This window comes from Mesoplodon densirostris, chromosome 19 (assembly GCF_025265405.1).
Source record: "Mesoplodon densirostris isolate mMesDen1 chromosome 19, mMesDen1 primary haplotype, whole genome shotgun sequence".
Lineage (NCBI taxonomy): Eukaryota > Metazoa > Chordata > Mammalia > Artiodactyla > Ziphiidae > Mesoplodon > Mesoplodon densirostris.
Genome location: NC_082679.1, coordinates 9,348,538 through 9,369,642, shown reverse-complemented (window position 1 = coordinate 9,369,642; position 21,105 = coordinate 9,348,538). Strand labels below are relative to the sequence as shown.

The 21,105-nt window shown below is 48.6% G+C and overlaps 1 protein-coding gene across 2 annotated transcripts in view; it reads left to right on the top strand.

The window, feature by feature from the left end:
- HIF3A (hypoxia inducible factor 3 subunit alpha) overlaps window positions 1–16,958 on the top strand; it is a 28,757-nt gene extending 11,799 nt beyond the window's left edge. For both annotated transcript variants that reach the window (XM_060083306.1, XM_060083305.1), the window contains 7 exons: window positions 4,529–4,647; window positions 5,624–5,814; window positions 7,134–7,238; window positions 11,097–11,368; window positions 12,501–12,618; window positions 14,448–14,529; window positions 16,861–16,958. In XM_060083306.1, coding sequence (XP_059939289.1) covers window positions 4,529–4,647; window positions 5,624–5,814; window positions 7,134–7,238; window positions 11,097–11,368; window positions 12,501–12,618; window positions 14,448–14,529; window positions 16,861–16,958 — 985 coding nt within the window. The remainder of the gene's footprint in view (window positions 1–4,528; window positions 4,648–5,623; window positions 5,815–7,133; window positions 7,239–11,096; window positions 11,369–12,500; window positions 12,619–14,447; window positions 14,530–16,860) is intronic.
- The last annotated feature ends 4,147 nt before the right edge of the window (window positions 16,959–21,105 follow it).

Here is a 21,105-nt window from a genome sequence, read left to right as displayed (position 1 = left end):
AGTAGGGAATTCCCTGGCGGTCCAGTGGTTATGACTCCGCACTCTCACTGCCAGGGGCCTGGGTTCAATCCCTGGTCAGGGAACTAAGATCCTACAAGCCACGCAGTGTGGCCCCCCAAAACTATAGCGTAGTTTCATCACCCAAGAAAATTCTTTCATAGTGAACCCCACTCCACCCCGCAGTCATCTCTGGCAACCACTGATCTGTTCTCTGACTCTAGAATTTTGCCTTTTCCAGAATGTCATGTACACTAAATTCTATAGCATGTAGCCTTTGAGCCTGGCTTCTTTCACTTAGCCTAATATATTTAAAATTTATCTATGTTGAGGTGTGTATCAATACGTTCCTTTTTGATGCTAGGTAATCTTCTATGGTATGAATATGTATGGACCATGGTTTATCCATTCGCCAGTTGGAGGATATTTGGACTGTTGCCTATTTTGGGCAATTACGAAAAAAGCTACTGTAAACATTCTCATCCAGGATTTTGTGAGATCATATGTTTTCATTTCTCTTGGGCAAACACCTAAGAATGGAATGGATGGGTCATATGGTCAGTGTATGTTTAACTTCCTAAGAAACTGCCAAACTGCTTTCCAGAGTGGCTGTACCCTCTTGCATTCCCATCAACAACGTGTGAGGGTTCCTGTTCCTCCACATCTTTGCCAGCATTTGTATTGTCTGTTTTTGTCTTGTTTCGTCTTCATTGGGTGACATTCTAATGGGTGTGTAGTGGTGAATCATAGTGTTTCCCGCCGCCATCATGCATCTTAGAAGTTTTTCACCATGACAACATTGTGACGAGTTCAGCAAATTATCACCTAAGACTGAGACTTACAGCTTTTCTTTGAAGATTATCTTCCAGGACATGGCATTCATTTCTAAAGCCATAGGAGTTTCCCTGGGTCTTTTTGATCAAGAACAGATTCTATTAGAAAACAGAGGTTGATAACAGGAATATTCATGTAAGTCTTCATACACAAGAAAACAAGGCTGATCATCTTTGGAATGTTCTCTCCTTAACACCCTTTCAAATCAGAATCTTTGAATAACTTGTAGCCTTGGGAAGAAGTCTCCTCACTGTCAGAGCTAAGGAGAGGGGACCCGCCCCCATATCTTCCGGCAAGCTCCTTTTATTCATTATGAAGATTTGCCTTTTGATGGCCAGGTCCTGGAATTTCAATCTGGCGAGTTCAGTTTTACTGGCAGAAAATGGGTGAAGAAAGAATAGGTGTTTACTTAGTAACAGTGAGATGAGAAGCATATGGTATGAATCATGCTTAGTGCTGTGTACACACTGTGTGGCGTGCAGCTGCGTGGCTCTCTGTGCGTGCCCAGGTGCTGACACTTTGTAGAATCCATCCCTCCTCTTCCACACCTAAGCCTCCTTCCGTTGCAGTGAGCACGTGCTCCATAAAAATACAACTCACTTGCACGGGGCACTTACAACATTCCAGGCCCTGGGCTTTGTGCTCACAACCACCCCATGAGGTATAGCAATTATTTTGATCCCCATTTTTGAGGAGAGAAAACTGAGGACCAGAGAGGGGAAGTCATTTGCCTGATGTCACACAGCTAGTAAATGTCAGAGCTGGGTTTTGACCCAAGGTTGGTCAGGAGGCTGCACTCATAACCACCAAACCACACAATCTCTTATTTGCTCAAGCCAGAAGCCTAGGAGTCTCTCCTGCATCCTTTTTCTCATTCCTTCCTATCCCCATCCACTCTATCCACCTCTGGGATAGATCTTGAATTTGTTTCCCTTCTCTCTGTCTCCATGGCCACCACCATCTCACACCTTGTTTATAGCATTAACCTCCTGACTGAGATCTAAAGCTGGTTTGGACTCCACTGATCACACAACTGCCGAGGTCAGGGGGCAGGTTCTGAAATACAAATGGGTTCATGTCTCTCCCCTGCTCAAAGCCCTTCTGTGGTTCTCCAGTATCCAGAAGAGAAAGCCCAAGAACCTTAAGATGGCTCATCAGGCCCCGTGTGACCTGACTCCTGCATGCCTCCCCTTATCACTCCAAACTTCAGGACCTTTGCACATGCGGTTTCCTCTGCCAGGATGCTCCTCCCCCTTCCCTCCTCCTCTTTCTCCTGAATGACGCCCACTCATCCTTCCGGTTTCAGCTCAGACATTACTTACTGCGAGACCCTTTCCTGAACCCCTACAGGAGGTCATATCTCCCCATTTTCCCTCCTGGTCCTGTCCTTTTGCTTCAGAGCAGTTAAAACCATTTGTAATTATTTATTTGTGTGTTTAACCAGGCCTTCTTCCTTGATTGCCCTTTTCAAAATTGCATATCTCCTTCTTTGCCTTTTTTTCCCCTAATACTTACTGTCCTATAAAAGTGTGACGTGGGAATTCCCTGGTGGTCCAGTGGTTAGGACTCCAGTGGTTAGGACTCCGCACTTTCACTGCTGAGGGCCCGGGTTTGATCCCAGGTCAGGAAAGTAAAATCCCTCAAGCCAGCCCCACAGGAAAAAAAAAAAGTGTGACATGAGCCACATATGTTATTTTGAATTTTCTAATAGCCATTAAAAAAGTAAAAAGAGGGCGAAAGTGGGGGCTGAGGGGTGGGGGATGGGATGAATTGGGAGATTGGGATTGACACCTATACACTAATATGTATAAAATAGATAACTAATAAGAACCTGCTGTATAGCACAGGGAACTCTACGTCACTTTGCTGTGCGGTAGAAACTAATACAACATTGTAAAACAACTATACCCCCCCAAAAAAGTAAAAAGAAACAGGTGAAATTAGTTTCAATAATACTTCATTAAATACAATAATATATCACATCAATAATACATTGTTAAATCAGTAATACATTATTAATTAATGTAATTAATAATACACTATTAAGTGTATTATACATTGTAATATAGGTATACGTGTGTGTATTCTAATACATCCAAAAATGTCATTTCAACATGTAATCAATATTAAAAATTAATGAGATATTTTAGATTCTTTTTCATACTCAATTGTTTCAATCTGGGGTGTGTTTTATACTGACAGTACACCTCAATTCCAACCAGCCATGTTTCAAGTGCTTCGTTAGTGGAAATATATATTTTGTAACTAGATAGATACGTTTACCAACAAATAATCTTTTATTGAAGGTCTGTCTTTTCCCACTAGCATTTAAGCCCCATGAGAGCAGCGAGTTTTGTCTGTCTTGTGCGCTGCTGAATCTCCAGCGCCTAGAACAGTGTCTGGCACACAGTAGTTGCTCAATAAACAATGATGGCAAATACTTACATAGAGCTCACCCCGTGCCAGGCACGGTTCTATGCATTTGACATACACTAACTCATTTAGGCCTCACGACAACCTGGGGAGGAGGTACTATTATTATTCCCTCTTTACAGAGGAGGAAAATGAGGCCCAGAGAGGTTCAGCCATATACTCAAGGTCACACAGCTCATAAGTGGCAGAGCTGGAATTTGAACCCAGGCTGCTGGCTGCAGAGCCCTTGCTCTTAACTACTAAGTATTACTGGTTGTGTAGGAAATGTCTGTGGAATGAATGAACGCGTGCATTTCATGTGGCATGTATGCAGATGTGCGAGCCCAAGCGTATAGAGCATGTGTGCATATCTGATGTATACACTTGGGTGTATATGGGAGTTCCTGTTTGTGCCTGTAAGTGCCGAGGGTGCATACACGTGTGACTGTGCGACCTTTTGTTTTTCAAGAGGGGTGGGGTGGCTTTGGATGCAGGCTAAATTGGGATGTTTCCAGCTCAGAAGGGGTGGGTGAGGATGGGGAAGGGTCAAAGCGCTGGTAGAAGGACCACCCACATTCTGACCTGGATAGGGCTCTGCAAATGAGATGCAAATGAAGGTCTGGTCCTCCACCCCAGACCCATTCTCCAGAAGCCAATTTGCAGAGAGAACATTTGAGTTGCTTCTGCAGCTACAGACTGGGGAGGGAGGGGGGGAGCAGGAAGGCACGAGGGACATAAGGATGTATTTATAAATCCGTTCCCTTGAATGTGACAAATGCCTATAAATAGAAGCTTCATAAATAAAATCTCTATTCATAAAAATATATCCCCATAAATTCTTCATATTAGGCAACATAAGAATACAGTAAGTGCATATTCCTCATCAATACATTTATAAGAACGTATTTATAAGTAAATATCTATAAAGAGAATATTTCGTTCTCATGCCTTTCACTCTCCCTGCTCTCTGCCCCTCATGGCCCCTCAGTCTCTCCTCTCTCTCTCTCTCTCTACCCAGGCTGTGCTAAATGCCAACTCTTTTTTTCTGCCTTTCCTTCCACAGAGGGAGCTTGGGAAGACACACTTCACTTTCTTTTCAATGCTATTATAATAAAAAGCATTCAACAAAATTTAAATCTTTAAAACAAGTCATTGTGGCAAATTATTTTCTGCACAATGCCCACCAGCCCCCGGATGAGACTGCCCTCCTCTAACAGGACATCACATGTGGAGGCTGCCAAGCACCCTCCCTGATTCCCACTCCCCTTTCTGCCCTGTACCCCAGCCGGGTGGAAGAGACCGAAGTGGTGCTGTCCCTGGAGCAAACGGAGCGACACTCTCGCAGACACGTTCAGCGGGGCACCCCCTCTCAGAAGGATGCCCCTAATCCTGGTGACAGCCTTGGTATGGGGCAGGGCTGGGGCTGGGAGGGGTTGTGTCCCCAGGATGCTCGGAAGAAAGCCCAAGTGCCTTAATGCCACTCGCTTGGCCCTGTGTGACCTGCTTCCCTCCCCTTCTTACTCTCTGAGCCACACCAGCTTCCTTAGTGCTCTGGGAACAAACCAAACTCTTTCATGCCTCAGGGCCTTTGCACATGTAGTTTCCTTCGCCCAGAATCCCTTCTCTCTTCCCTCCTCCCTCTTCTCCTCTGTCCCCAGGATGATTGCTTCAGTCTTGTTGCTCTCTGCTCTGAATCCTGCTGTGGCTTCCAATTGCCCCCACTTTCCACTTGTTCCGTGCTCCCACTTCACTGTGCTTTGGCTTCCGGTAATCTTGACCCTTCCACGTCTGGCTCCTTTCTACCTCTTCCTTCTCCTCTGCTTAACACCCCACCCCCTCCAATCCTGGATGGATGAGCTTCCCTCCCTGTTTGTTCTTCAGGGCCTCACCATCTCCAACCTGTTGCTGGCAACCCATGCTCCTGGGTGTGGTAATGAGGTCCCCCATCTCCTTTCCTTTTTTGGCTTAGAACTGGCTCAGGGCCACATCTTGACCTCCAGGGACCTTAGAATCTCCTTGAGGATCATGGGCCAGTCTTTTCTCCTAACATGACAGCCCCCCAGGCTGAATGTTATTCTGTGCCACCGGAGAACCGGGTCAGTCACGTGCCATGGTCCAGCCATGTCAATTTTAAATATTAAAACATTTCCCCACCATTGGGCAATTGCTACAGTCCCCAGCCTACTATGTGCCCTCACCCCATGTTAGCCCCTCCAGGGCAACTGAAGGGCCAGCAGGAGTTCTCCAGGACTCGGCAGCACTGTGAACGGGGTCTATGCTGATTCCCTAGTCAGCTGTGCTCCCGGGGGTTGGCAGAGGGCTCTGCCCCTCAGCCCTGGGTGACCATCCTGTGTCCTCTCCATCTTGATGTGTCCTGCAGACACCTCTGGTCCCCGGATCCTAGCCTTTCTGCACCCCCCTGCCCTGAGTGAGGCCGCCCTGGCCGCTGACCCCCGTCGTTTCTGTAGCCCTGACCTCCGTCGCCTCCTGGCACCGATCCTGGATGGGACTTCAGTAGCCGCTACCCCCAGCGCACCCCCAGCCCCACGACGCCCCCGAAGTCCTCTTCCGGTAAGCAGTCCCCTCCACTTCAGCCCTCAGGATCTAGGCTGTTTTGGCCTTTGGCTTGAACCTTGCTATTCTCTGGGCCTCAGTTTCTCCATCTATGTAGTGGAAAGGCTGGGATGAGATGGAGTCGGGGGTTCCTTCAAGACCTAGATTCCAGATTCTTCAACGGTTATCTGGACCAAAACCTAGGATGTTTGGGACTGGCGTGGGTGACCCCCTCATGGCTTGTGACCAAGCATCCAGGTTTTCTGAAGTTTGAATTCAGAGAGTCCAGAATGTCGAATGTCTTAAACTGCACAAACCTGGATTCAAATCCTGACTCTGCCATTTATAGCCATGTTACCCTGGACAAGTGGGGCCTCGGTTTCTTCACCTGTAAAATTCAGATAATAGCAAGTAGCCACCTCATTGGTTATTGTGAGGGTTCAGCGAAATCATTCATGAGAAGCATTTAGAAAGGCTTCAAGAGACCATAACGGTTACTGTTTTCACTTAAGAGTCCAGATAGTCTGACCTTTCACTCAGGGGTCCATATTATCTGGTCTTGACTTTCCTTATTCCCCGCTTTGTGACCCCCCCAAATATCTTCTCTCCACCAGAGAAATAGACTGTGACCTTTGACCTCACCCTTTACCCTTGGGAAGCTGGACTGGGCATTGTTTTCCTCCAGACTCCAAGACATGTAACCCCAGAGGGCCAGAATATCTTGGCCTCAGGCTTTGGTCTCTTGAACCTTTGATGTTTGCTCTGTCAATCTACACCCAGAGGGACTTTCCTGGTGGCGCAGTGGTTAAGAATCCGCCTGCCAATGCAGGGGCCACTGGTTCGAGCCCTGGTCCAGGAAGATCCCACATGCCACAGAGCAGCTAAGCCTGTGCACCACAACTACTGAGCCTGTGCTCTAGAGCCCATGCACCACAACTACTGAGCCCGCGTGCCACAACTACTGAAGCCCGCGCGCCTAGAGCCCGTGCTCCACAACAAGAGAAGCCACCACAATGAGAAACCCGCGCACCACAATGAAGTGTAGCCCCCACTTGCCGCAACTAGAGAAAGCCCACATGCAGCAACGAAGACCCAACAGCCAAAAATAAATAAAATAAAATAAATAAATTTATATATAAAAAAAATTTATACCCAGGCACTCAGACTTTGGAACACCCAGGTGCAGAAACTCACATTTGCTATTTGACCCCTTTGGTGTCCCAGCTGGCTGACATTTGACCCTCACTTCTACCCCTGAGCTCAAATGTTTAGACTGCCTTACTGCTTAACATCTCCCAGGCTCAAGATTTCCTTAAGTCTATTCTCTCTCCCCACAGGCTGATCTCCCAGATGAACTACTTGTGGATGTGGAGAATGCACACAAACTCTTTGCCTCTGGGAAAGACCTTGAGGCAGTGGAGACAGATCTAGATATAGCTCAGGTAAGGGCTGGCATGGAAGGAACAGTCTTTACCTCTGGGTTCTGGGTGACATATCTTAAGTTTTAGAGAAGGATGGTGGAATGGTTAAGGGGATGAGTGGATGGATGGATAGATGGGTCATTGAATTCACTAGGTGGATGATGGTAGAGAGATGGATGGGTAATGCTTAGGTATTTGGATGGATGGATGGATGGACGGATGGATAGGTGATGTATGTTTGGATGGGTAGCTGGATAGATAGACCGTTGAATGGATGATAGATGGATAATGTTTGGATGATTGATGGTCTGGAGAGATAAATGACAGTGGCATGGATCTATTAGCTATATATCACTGTGTAACAAATTACCCCAAAACTCAGTACCTTCAAACGAACATTTATGGGACTTCCCTGGCAGTCCAGTGGTTGAGACTTCGCCTTCCAATGCAGGGGGTGCAGGTTCAATCCCTGGTCGGGGAGCTAAGATCCCACATGCCTTGGAGCCAAAAAACCAAAACAGAAAACAGATGCAATGTTGCTACATATTCAATAAAGACTTTAAAAATGGTCCACATCAAAAAAAAAAAAACTTTAAAAAAATCCCTAAACATTTATTATGTCACACAGTTTCTGAGAATCAGGAATCTGGGAGCAGCTTAGCTGGATGGTTTATTCTGAGTCTCTCATGAGGTTGAAGTCAAGCTCTCAGTCAGGGCCATAGTCATCTGGGGCTAGAGGATTCAATTCCAAACTCACACACATGGTTGTTGGCAGGCCTCAGTCCCTCACTGGCTTTGGCTGGAGGCCTCAGTTCCTCACCATGTGGGCCTGCATAGAGGCTGCCTAAGCATCCTCACAACATGGCAGCTGGCTTCCCCCAAGGCAAGTAATCCAAGAGACAGAGAGTGAACCTAAGACAGAAGATGCAGTCTTTTATAACCTAATCTCAGAAGTGACATACCATCACTTCTGCTGTATTGTATTGGTCATACAGGCCAACCCTGGTACAATGTGGAAGGCAGCCACAAACACGTGGGAACACCAAAAGGCAAGGGTCATTGGGATTTATGTCTCTCTGTCACACAAAACTCACTCACCCCCTCCCACTACAGCATCAACTTTAAGTCCAGAATCTCGTCACCTCAGTCAGGTCTGGGTGTGGCAAAGCACCTCAAATACACTTCCTCTCAATCTGTTGGTCTGTGAACTAAAGAGACAAGTTGTCTGCCACCCACGTACCCAACATCCAGTGATGGGACAGGCATAGAATAACTGCCAAAAACACTCCTATTCAAAAAAAAGGGGAAAGGAGAGCATACAGGTATCACTGGTCCATAGCAGTTTTGAAATCCAGTTGGGCAAATATCATAAGTTCCTTGGTCAGAACCCATTCTGACTCAAAAACATCCCAGGAGTTTTTCTCCATGGTTCTTGGCTCCACCCTCTGGGCTCTTGGCAATTCACTCTGAGTCATCCTTCCTTTTTCATAAAAAGGTAACATGTATTTGCAGCTGAGTGGTTTTTGTAACCTGCTTCCTGCTTTTAGAACTTTGATGGCCCAAAGTTCTCTTTTCATTTTGTACCATCTCTGTCCCTTTCAGGCCAAGCTGGCAGTGCTTCTGTTCATATAATGCTCTTAAAAAAAAAAAAAACTTTGTATGTCTTAAATGAATCTCTTTGGAGTTCACTCCATTAGACAAAAGCCGTACCCACAAATCTCTGAGATAAACCCTTCTCTACCTTGGGCTTCTGTTGAGATGGCTGAGTGTCAGTGCCCTGAGGTTTAACAGAAGCCCTGTTGTTTGATGGGGAAGACCTATGAGGCACATCCTTAAACCCTAGAGTACCTTTTGTCTGACTGAGGATATTCTAGGCGCCACCTTTTGTCTTTCTGAGGTCTTAACAAGGAATTTTATAAACACACCCTGGGCTTAATCTTTAGACCATGCTTTCCTGAGAGTGCCCTTCTTTGCTCAGAAACCATTTCTTAATTTTAGCATCACTTGCCACCTGGGGAGTTCCCAGAGTCAGCCAAACCCAAGGTGAGGGGCACAACCCTCCAGAATGTCAAGTCTGCCCAAGACTTCTGACGTCAGCCACAAGTTTGGGGGTCCCCAGGGCTACCCTCATTTCAGAGCAGCTGCCTACAAATTCAGAGACTCTCGTGGGCTCCCTCAGGTTTTATAATTTACTAGAACTAGTCATAAAACCAAGGAAAGCACTGTATTTATGACTACAGTCTTATTATAGCAAAAGAATATTATAGCCAAAGGAAGAAATTCATAGGGTAGAATCTGGGACTGGGAAAGTCCCAAGTTCAAAGCTTTCATGTCCCCAGGGATGGTATTACCCTCCTGTCATTGATGTGTGGAAACATGCATATGGAATACTGGAAGCTCACCCCAGCTTTGGTCTCCAGAGTTTTTATTGAGGTTTCATTGTGTAGGCATGATCACTTGAGTTATTGCCAACGTAGTTGAATTCCATCTCCACCTCCACCTTCCCCAGCACACACACAGATTTTCCGTGGAGGTCAGGCTGATTTCATGTGGCCCAAAGCCCCAGCCCTCAAATCCCATGGTTGGCTTTTCTGGCATGGAGAGTCCCCATCCTGAGTTGTCTTGTCAGAATAAACTATCAGGTGTGGTCCAAGGGGTCCATCACGAGTAGCCAAGACACACCTATCACTTGGGAAATTCCAAGGGTTTAGATGTCACCTCCCAGCAGCCAGGACAAAGGCCGAACCTCTTTTGGGGTAAAATTCTTCACTACACAGGGAGGTTGAGAATTTTCAAGCCCTTCAAACCCCAGCTCCTTCCTGTTTAACATTTCTTCCTTTATCTTTTCTCTCCCTTTGCCTTTTACTCCAAGTAAGCAAGAAGAAATCAGGCAGCCCCTTCAACACTTTGGCTGGAAATCTCCTTAGCTGGATCACCCAGCTTACTAGTTACATTTTCTACTTTCCACAAAACTGCAGGTGACAGTGTTGCTAAACTTTCAGCCACTTCCCAGCAAAAATCTTTCCTCCAGCTTCGGATAACGTGTTCCTCACTTGCCTTCAAGCCCTCAGTGGCAGGCTCCTCATGGTTCAAATTTTGACTAATGCCTTGTTCAAGGCAATCTAGGCCTCCTCGAACGGGCCCTTCAAAGTCCTCCAGCCCTTGCTCACTGCCCAGTGCAAAAGCCCCTCTCCCATTTTAGGTTTTTGTTACAGTCACACCCCACACTTCTTATCAAAATCTTATTTGCTATCTATTTCTGGATAACAACTTACTGTAAAACTTTGAAGGTTAATACAAGCGTGTATTACTTCACATACTTTCTGAGGGTCAGGGGTTTGGGAGTCACTTAGCTGGGTGGCTTTTGCTCAGCATCTCTCATGAGGTTGCAATCAAGATGTCACGCCGGGTTGCAGTCATCTGAAGGCTTGACTGGGACTAGAAGATCCACTTCTGAGATCCCTCTCTTGGCTGTTGGCAAGAGGTCTGTTTCTTGCCATGTGGGCCTCTCCAGAGGGCTCCCCTCAAGAGCCAGTGGCCTGAGAGAGAGCACAGCAACACGAAAGCCACAGGATCGTTACAACCTAATGTTGGAAGTCACACACCATCATCTCCTCAATATCCTATCGTTACCAGGTCAGCCCTAGTCACTATAGTAGGGGACTAACCTAAGGTGTGAATACCAAGAGATGAGGATCCTTGGGGGCCATCTTGGCAACTGGCTACCACAGAGTCCTTCTACCCATTTTACAGATGAGGAAACTGAGGCTCAGACTCTTGACCTCAGGCACACAACTCAGAAGTGGTGGAGCTGGGACTCTAGCCCGGGTCCACCCAAGGCCAAGGCTCATGCTCTTAACTCCCTCCTGCCCTCTGCAGGACGTCGATGCTCTGGACTTGGAGATGCTGGCCCCCTACATCTCCATGGATGATGACTTCCAGCTCAACTCCAGTGAGCAGCTACCCAGGGCCTACCACAGACCTCCAGGGGCTGTTCCCCGGCCCCGTGCACGGAGCTTCCACGGCATGTCGCCCCCAACCCCTGAGCCCTCCCTGCTGCCCCGCTGGGGGAGTGACCCCCGGCTGAGCTGTTCCAGCCCCTCCAGAGGGGACCCCTCAGCATCCTCCCCCATGGCTGGGGCTCGGAAGAGGTGAGCCACAGTAGAGGTGGGATATAAAGAAGTGTAGAGGGAATTCCCTGGCTGTCCAGTGGTTAGGACTCCGCGCTTTGACTGCTGAGGGTGTGGGTTCAATCCCTGGTCGGGGAACTAAGATCCTGTAAGCAGTGGCGTGGCAAAAAAAAAAAAAAAAAAAAAAAAAGAAGTGTAGAGAAGGTCCCTGACCCCATCTTTCTCCTGCCTCCTACTTCAGCCTCACCCCTCATTATTCCTCCTACCCTGACCTCTGCTCCAGCCAGGCCCTCAGTGTCCCCAGCACATGTCATGTTTGTTTCAAACTTTATGTCTTTGCCTAGGCTGTGCCTTCCTTCTGGAGCGCCCTCCACTGTTCTCACTGTTTATCCAAATCCCACTAGTCAACCACGGCCCTCTCCTCTAGAATATATTTCTATCTGGCCTAGTAACAATTTTTGTCATAGTTAAGAGGACATTGCCACGGTGTCAGGGAAACTGTCTAGAACTAAGTTCCCTAACACCTTTGAATACCTGTTGAAAGCCATGGACCCTTCCCAAGAAGATTTACACACACACACATAGACACATGATTTCGCATATAATTTCAGAGGATCCATGTCCCCCTTCCAAAGATGTTACACTACTAATACTCAAGTTTTTGCTCTCCAAATTGTAGGCATGTGCCCATTTAGTCCCCAGGGTGGTCTCATTACTATCCTTATAAGGCTTTCATGGATACATCTCATTATTTTCCAAGGCTTTCAGTTTGGAGCTGGATATACAGTGGGTGCCTAATAAAGATTTGTGACGTGAGAGAGGGAGGAAATTAGTGAATATAGTAGTTGGATGGATGGATGGATGATGGATGGATGGGGGAGTGGGTGGCTGAGTGGATGGATAGATAGGTGGACGAATGGAAGGATAGATGGATGGTAGTTGTATAGGTGGGTGGGTGGGTGGGTGATGGATCACTGGATAGATGAATGGGAAGATGGATTGGCAGATGGATGAATGATGGATCGGAGGGTGTATGAGTAAAGGAAGAAATAGGTGCTTGGGGGAGTGAATGAACGCTCATCACCTACTCACACTGGTGCCCACACCTGCCCAGGTTTGCTGGGTTCTGAGATTCTTGCCTGTCTTCCTCCAGGGCCCTGGCCCAGAGCTCAGAGGACGAGGCAGAGGGGGCGGAGCTGCTGGGAGTGAGACCCCCCAAACGGTCCCCCAGCCCAGAACCCGAAAACTTCCTGCTGCCTCCCCTCAGCCTGGTACGTGTGGGGATTTGTGGGACTCGCTGGCCCTCAGAACCCAGTGGGCTTAAATCTAATTTTTATAGATGGAAAAACAAGAGAGGCAGGGCCTGGCTGAAGGTCAAATGGACGGTCAGCCATCCAGCTAGGGCTAGGACCGTGATCTGCTGGATCAGGCAACAGGTATGGAAGGGCTTTGCAAATAGACATAAGTTGGTGGTAGGTGCTAAGAAGAAAAAATAAGCAGGGTAAGGGGGGAAATGACAAGGGTGACTATCTCTAGGAATCTTCTCTGCTCCCATGGAACACTTCCTCCCAAACCTAGCACAGGTCTTGGCCTTGGATTATTAGTGTGGCTTTAAGAGTATAGAAACTAGGGCTTCCCTGGTGGCGCAGTGGTCGAGAGTCCACCTGCCGATGCAGGGGACACAGGTTCGTGCCCCGGTCCGGGAGGATCCCACATGCCGCGGAGCGGCTGGGCCCGTGAGCCATGGCCGCTGAGCCTGCGCGTCCGGAGCCTGTGCTCCGCAACGGAGAGGCCACAACGGTGAGAGGCCCGCGTACCGCAGAAAAAAAAAAAAAAAAAAAAAAGAGTACAGACAGTAGAGTCAGACTGACTTGGGTTCGAGTCCCAGGTCCATCACTCAGTAACTGTGAGAGCTTGGGTGGGTGACGTCACCACCCTCAGCCTCAGTCTCCTCATCTGGGAAGTAGCAGATAGTTACATTTCATAGGACTGGCATGAGACTTAATGAAATCAGGCCCTTAGCTGCTCCTTAGTGGGCTATTGATAAATGGGCGAATAAAAACCAACCAAACAAGAGCAGCACCTCAGGCTCCTCACTCTGAACAGGGCTGTTTTTTGTTTGTCTGTTTGTTTTGTTTTTTGTGGTACGCGGGCCTCTCACTGTTGTGGCCTCTCCCGCCACGGAGCACAGGCTCCGGACGCGCAGGCTCAGCGGCCATGGCTCACGGGCCCAGCCGTTCCGCGGCATGTGGGATCCTCCCAGACCGGGGCACGAACCCGTGTCCCCTGCATCAGCAGGCAGACTCTCAACCACTGCACCACCAGGGAAGCCCTGAACAGGGCTGTTTGAATGTGAGAGTATGGTTGATAATATCAACAGCTCTTATTTATTGAGTGCCTACCATGTGCCAGACGCTGACTGCACAAAGTGCCTTGCATGATTATTCAGTCCCTACAGCCACTCTTGAAATATTATTATTCTTCTTCACATTTACACATGAGCGGTTAAGCAACTGTATTAGTCAGAGACTGGACAGGAAACAGAGAACACGTTCAAATGGGGTGTTGAGGAGAATTTAGTAACAGGACAAAGGTGTAGGCATCACCCTGGGGCTAGCAGCACCATCCCTAGCCTGAAGGCACAGGGCAGAGGGGTGGCCACTGGATCCTGGAGAGAGTAGGGTCCACCTTGTGAGAGCTGAAACCTTCCATGGAGGGACACAGCCAGCCCAAGGCGACTCAGCAGGGAAGCAGCTAGAGGATCAAATACCCCTTGTCTTCCTCCTCCCACCTGCTGGTACCTCCCATCATGTAAACCTCAAAGGAACACACAGAGCAAGGTTGCACGTTGACGGAGTCCACACGCACAGGTCAGCCTGCTGGGGCACCGAAGAAGGGGAAAACAAGGCTCTGGAGGGACCCACAGAGGACATCTGGGACAGTGACTCACCCAAATTCACATGTCCAATAAGCGCCACTGAACACCACAGTGCCCGTAACCACTGCCCTATCCTGCCTCCTTGGATATGATGATGATGATGATGATGATGATGATGGTGATGATGATGGTGATGATGGCGGCTTTGTCTGTGTCCCCTAGAGTTTCCTTCTGACAGGAGGACCAGCCCCAGGGAGCCAGCAGGATCCCAGCACCCACCTCCTAGAACTGAATGAGCCCCTGGGTGAGTAGCAACCTGGGTAGACAGAGAGGCTCTGGGTCCCCTTCTCCTGTGGGAGGTGCCTTGGATGGCTGAGAGAGGGTGGGATGATTCTGAGGCTGGTGGGGGGCTGTCTGTGCCTGGACATGACCTTAGTGGAAACAGGCAGCCCTTCCCTCTTCTCAGGGACACTGTGGGAGGAAAGAGAGGCCCTGAGGGAGGCAGGGGCTGGCCAAAGCTGTCCCTTGAGGTTGAAGCTGAGCCCGGGCCTGAGTCTAGGTCTCCCGAAGCCTGTGTCTGATTGTCCCTTGGTCATTCCCAGCTGTGTGGCTTTGGGAGATAGTTTCTGCTTCTGGAGTCTCGGTTTCCCCCTTCTTGTCAGTGGGGGCCTATATTCCGTAAGGAAAAACCCCAACGAACTTTTTGGCCCACCCAATATAAGAGTTCATACTTTAAGGAGATGTTTTGAGGACTTGAGGAGATGCTGCCCAGGAAGAGCTTAGCACGAGACCTGTTTCACAATAAATGCTCAAGAAATGTCGCCCTTAAGGTGACGCTGGTTCCAGACCACCCCCCCAAACCCTGCAGAGTATGAGACAAGCTGCTTTGTCTGTGTTGCTCTCATCATCTTCCAGCACAGCTATGAATAGCCATAGCTCCACCTGAAACCTGCAGGCATTGGCCATGAGGGAGCTTTCCCAAGCACGAATCTGACCCTGGCCTTCCTCTGCTCAAAGCTCTTCTATGCCTCCCTAGCACCCTTCAGAGAAAGACCAAGCCCCTCATCTTGGACTCCAGTCTCTGCGGGGTCTGACTGTCGCCTCGTCTCAGACTGCACTCCGCTTCACATCCTCCGTTTCAGCCACAGTCACTATCCTTTAATTCATTCTTTCCTTCATGTGTGTAACAAATATTCACTAAACACACGGTAAGTGCCAGGCACTGTCCTAAGAGCTGAAGACAAAACTGGGAACAAAACACACGGAAACCCCTGCCCTCATAGAGCTGACATGCTAGTGAGGGAGACAGTCCAGAACAAAGAAACAAATGCAATAAAGAGTACACGTGATGAAAAATAGTGCTACTTGGGAAAATAATGTGTGCAGAGGAAAAAGAGTTCTGCGGTGGGGGGATTTCCATTTTCAACAGTAGGATTAGGGGTGGTCTCATTGAGAAGGTGCCATTTGAACAAAGACCTGAAGGAGGTGAGGGAGTGAGTTGTGACAGTTTCTGGGGGAAGAGCATCCCAGGCAGAGGGAACAGCGAATGCAAAGGTCCTGAGGTGGGAGTGTATCTGTCTTCTATGGGGAAAAATCAGGCCAGTGTGGCTAAAGCACAGAGAAGAGAGGAGAGAAGCAGATTCCACAGGGCCACTGTGGGGCATTGTGAGGACTCTGAAGTCATCTTGCTTGAGGAGGCTGCCTCAGGACCTTTGCATATGCTGATCCCACTGCCTGGAATGCTTTTCCCTCCATTCTTTGTCTAATTACCACATCCTTTAGATCTCAGATCAAATACGACTCCTTCCACAGAGCCTTCCCTCATTTCCCAAGCTATGGTTTGAAACACTCATCACAGTCCACATTCACATAGGAGTTTGTTACATTATTTGATTACTGTCTGTCTACTCCTCACAGGGCAGGGGCCTGGCCTGTCTTGGTCACTGTGCTTCACTGTGTGTGCAAGGCTGGGCAGTGGCTGGGCACAGAGCAGGGCCTCAGTACATATTTGTAATTGAAGAGCTAACATTTATCTAGAGCTCATTCTGTGCCAAGCTTTGTGCTAAATCTGTTACATACATGATCCAATTGACGTCCCTCACTGGAATGTCAGCCCCGCGAGGGCAGGAAGTTTCATTTATCCTGTTCACTACTGTGTCCCCAGTGCCTGGCACACAGTAGGTGCTCAACAAATATTTTTTGAATGAGTGAATTCTCATGAATGAAGTAGGTCTAAGTATTCCTGTTTCCCAGATGACCACAGCTCACTGGGCGCTGTTCAAAGCACTTTACATGGATTCACTCATTTACTCCTCACTGACAGCCCTGTGGGAGGCAGGGGAGTTATTTTTGTTAGCCCATTTTACGGATGAGGTAACGGAGGCACAGAGAGGTAAAGTCACCTGTCCCAGTTCATACAGCAAGTAAATAGCAGAGCCTGGATTCAAACTCAGGTGGCATCTGGTTCCCGGCTTCTTAACATCTGGACACCTGAGATTCAGAGAACAGCACTTGCCCAAGATTTCACTCCTATTTGAATCCAGGCATGCCTGCCTTACCAGCCATGCTCTTAACTGTCTGAAGACGGGTTGGGGTGATAACTCCCCACTGGTTTACCTTCCATCTTCCCCCACAGGCCTGGGCCCCTCCCTGCTCTCTCTCTACCCGGACGAGGACACCGCCCAGCCCAGGAGCCACTTTCAGACAGCGGCAGGCTTGGCCCAGGCCAACTGAGCCAGGTCCTCTTCCCACCTCCCTTCTCCCCCGACAAGAAAGGACGTCAATCATACTCCAAGCCGGCAGCCAATGCACAGGATGGAGGTGCCGGGAGAGGGGTTCCCTCTCTCCTCTCGGTGACCCCCGCCCGCCTCAGGCCTACCTCAGTCCCCACCCCTCTGCCTCACCCCCACTGTCTGGGGGTGCTCCGGGGTGGTCTCAGCTCAGTGACCTCTGGGAGGGGGTCCCTGGCCCCCTCCTGCTTCTCTCAGGACTTCCCTTGGGGTTCTCAGTACCGGTTACCTCATCCTTTTCTCCAATTCTCTTGGCTTTATTTTCGGTAATTAGGGGTGGGGGAGTTTGGGGCTCAGATCTGCATTTCTGGGCTTGGGGGAGTATTGATAACCATAAGCACCTTGCTTTCCATCCATCTTCCTTTCATTCTTATTTTATTTTTGTTACTTTCACGATATGTTTTTCATCGCTACGAACTGCCTGGGGTCCATAAGAATGTGGGACTCTGATCTTCCCACCAACTCAGGTGTCAATGGGGACGGGAGGCCTCTGGGCCAGACCTCACCTCCGGTGACTCCTGATTGAGCCCTTAGCCTCCCAAGCGGCCACCCAGCTCTGCCCACCCCTACGCTCTGGACTTCTGCTGGCTCCTGCCTGACCTGGACCCCGACTCCATAGGTGGTCTTCCTATCCCAGGTGTAGCTTCCAACCTCTGCTTGCAGACCATACCACCTCCAACCCTTTTTGGTTCTAGACCACACAGCTTTCGACCTACTCTGGTTCTAGACTGTGCCACTCCCGGCCTTCTCTGGTTCTAGGCTGCACAACCCCCAGCGTGGTCTGGTTCAGACCTTGCATCCTCCAAACCGCTGTGATTCCGATCTCACCATCTTCAGCTTTTTCTCCTTCTGGACCTCACAATCTCCAACTCTATCTTTCTACTTCACGCTCTCCAAAGTTGTCTGGTTCTAGGCCTCACAACCTCCAACTCCCTCAGGCCTAGGACCACCAGAACCCTCTGGTTCTAGAGCTCACTCTCTGCCTTCCTCTGGTTCTAGAGCACACTCTCCGCCTTCCTCTGGTTCTAGAGCTCTCCCCACAGGTCTCCCTTGTTCTCAATGGTGCATGCTCCCACTCCTGCTGATTCCAGCTCTTACAACCAGATTTCTTCTGATTTTGGAACCCCACATCCCCAAGCTTGGAATTGGTTCTAGTCTTCCTGATCTGTAATGCATTTCGTTCCAAATCTAGACTTTGTGATGTCTCAATCATTTTGATTCATGGTGCCCAGCTCATCCCTTTTCAACTCCACACTCGAGACTTGCTTCTCCCATCAAAAAGAAGTAAAATGGGTTTCATGTCTTGACCTTATGGGTTTCATGTCTGGACCTTTCAGAACCAGACACAATGTTCCAGTTCTCTTTTGCTCTCGACCTCATTATCGCTACCACTGACTGGTCCTGGACTATACAACCTTTTCACTTTGCAATTTCCAGGGCCCTCTGATTCCAGATCTGATGATCTCCCTTTCTTCTGGTTCTAGTAATGGGCTTCAAATGTCTTCTGATTCCAGACCTCGTCCTATAAATTTCCTTGGTTCTAAACTTCACAATCTCCAATTCCCCCTCATTCCACATCTTATGACTCCAAATGATACCACGTATCTAGAACTCAGCCTTCAAACATCTTCTGATTACAGACCTTGCCTTATAAATTTTTCTGGTTCTAGACCTTACAGCTTTAAATTCCTGATTCTAGACCTTACAACTCCCAAATCCCTCTGGTCCTAAAACTTGGTCTTCAGACTTTTTCAAATTCTAGTCCTTACTCTGTATCTCTGGTTCTAGACCTCACAGCGTCCAAGTGCCTCTGATTTCAGATCCAAATTCTTCTGGCTCTAGAACTCAGCCTCCAAAGGCTTCTGATTTTAGAATCTGGACCTTGCCCTGTAGATTCCTCTAGTTCTGAATCTTAAGACCTCTGACTCCCTCACTCCAGACCCCACCCTCCTAACTCTATTCTGGGCTTCCCGCCCAACTCAACTTGCTCTAATTACTACTCTCTGCCTTAAGTCTTCCGATTCCAGATCCCTACCCTCCAGGTCCTTGAGCTAATGGACTTCATGCTCAAGCCTGTCCATTCTGTCTCATATCCCTAAAAGTTCTGTCCTAGAACCCCCTCCCTCCCCACCTCAGCCCTCAGATATGTACTTACTATTACTTAACCCCAGGTATCTGGGGAACCTGGGGCTCCCTCACAATCCAGGTGACTTCCCCAGCCGCATAGGCACACGCACAGCCCTATCTGCATATCATGGGGTGGGGAGAGAGGCCAGGACTCCTCAGTACTCCACCACCACCTATGTGTCCCCGTCCCCTTCCCCCAACCTTCTTTCGACGATGGTGCTATTCTTGGTCTCCCACAGGAAAAGGCCTCCCTCTCTCAACCCAATTCACCCCCTTTATGGAAGGCACTTCTCACTGTTTTGTCAAGGGATGGCCTGTCCAGATCGGTGCTATGAGGGGAAGGGTCTGACCCCTCCCTCTCTCAGCGGGTGATCTAGGCCCTCTATGGAGGGAACTGTGTGGGCTGGGGGAGGGGAAGGGACTGGACCAGCCATGCTGGCTCTGAAACCCACTGATCTCTAAACCCCCATAAAGATCTCACCTTGGTAGGCACCAGAGCCCTGTGTGTTGACTCATCTGTGGGGTCGCTTCAGGGGGTGTGGGTGCACCGGGTGATTGGGTGTCCATGTCACTTTGTGATATAGGTCTGTGTAACGTTGCGTGTCTGGTGATGTTTTCATTCTGTGTGGGTCATTGTGACATAATTCTGTGAACCTGTGTATGGGGAGGGTTGTAATTCCTCTTACATGTGTTACTGTCTGGGTGAAATGATTCAGCCTTATGTGTGTTTCTCATTACTTTGGATTTCTGTGTTCCTGAGTGTAGGAGGCATTGCGATTTTTTTTTTTTTTGTACCTGTGTGTTGTCTGTGTGGTGTTGTGATTCTGGATGCACGTATGGGACTGTTTGATGGTATAATTCTGTGTACTGTCTCTGTGACATGATTCTCTGTACTTGAGTGTCTGTGTGTGCGTGCACGCAGGTGCCAAAGAGAGGTTTTGTGTCTACAGGTTCATGTGTGGACGGGTGTGCCTGTTCTGTCATGTCACCCTCATAACCCCTCTCCTATGTTCCACAAAGTAATCTTTTCAAAGGAAGAAAACCACTTTTAGGAATTCCTTGGTGGCCCAGTGGTTAGGACTTGGCACTTTCACTGCCATTGCCCGGGTTCAATCCCTGCTTGGGGTGAACTAACATCCCGCAAGCCACACGGTGTGGCAAAAAAATTAATAAATAAATAAAAATTAAAAAAAAAGAAAAGAAAGCCACCTTTAAGTCTTCGCACTTGCTGTTCCCTCTGCCTTAAATGCCCTTCTCTCTTCACCTGCTTATCTCCTACTCATATGTTAGATCTTGGTTCAGACATCCCCTCCTCTGAGAAGTCTTCCCGGCCGACCTCAGCTGGGTGAGGTCCTCCCACAACCTCCTGAGAGCTGCCCGCCCCCCGCCCCCCCCATCAGCTCTAGGTACTCTGTCCCACTTTGAGTACTTATAACGGAGTGGATATAAAGAGTACTTACACTGTGTCAGGCCCTCTGTCACTTTACTTACGTGATCTTATCAAACTCTCCTCTAATCCTATACAATAGGCAGTCATTATCCCCATTTTTCAGAGAATGAAACTGAGGTTCAGAGAGGATGATCACTTGCCCTAGGTCACACAGCAGGGAAGGGCTGTGCTGGACTCGAATCCAGGATCCAAATCCATTATGGCATTCTTCCCACACACACTAAAAAAAAAAAAAAAAAAAAAAATCTCAAAAATCTAACCCCCAGCGTAGGCTCTGGAGCATACAGGAACAGGAGGGTAGGAATTAAGAGCACAGGAATTAGGTGGGACAGGTTCAAGTTCTGGCTCTGCCACTTTCTTATTGTATGACCTTGGGCAAATACGTTGACCTCTGCAAATCTCAGTGTCCTTATCTGTAAAATGGAGACGATACTAGTATTTACCTTCTCGGGTGATTGTTGGATGTGGTGGGGTCAGATTGCCAGGACAAGAAGTTTTGGGGGTGGGATAGCTC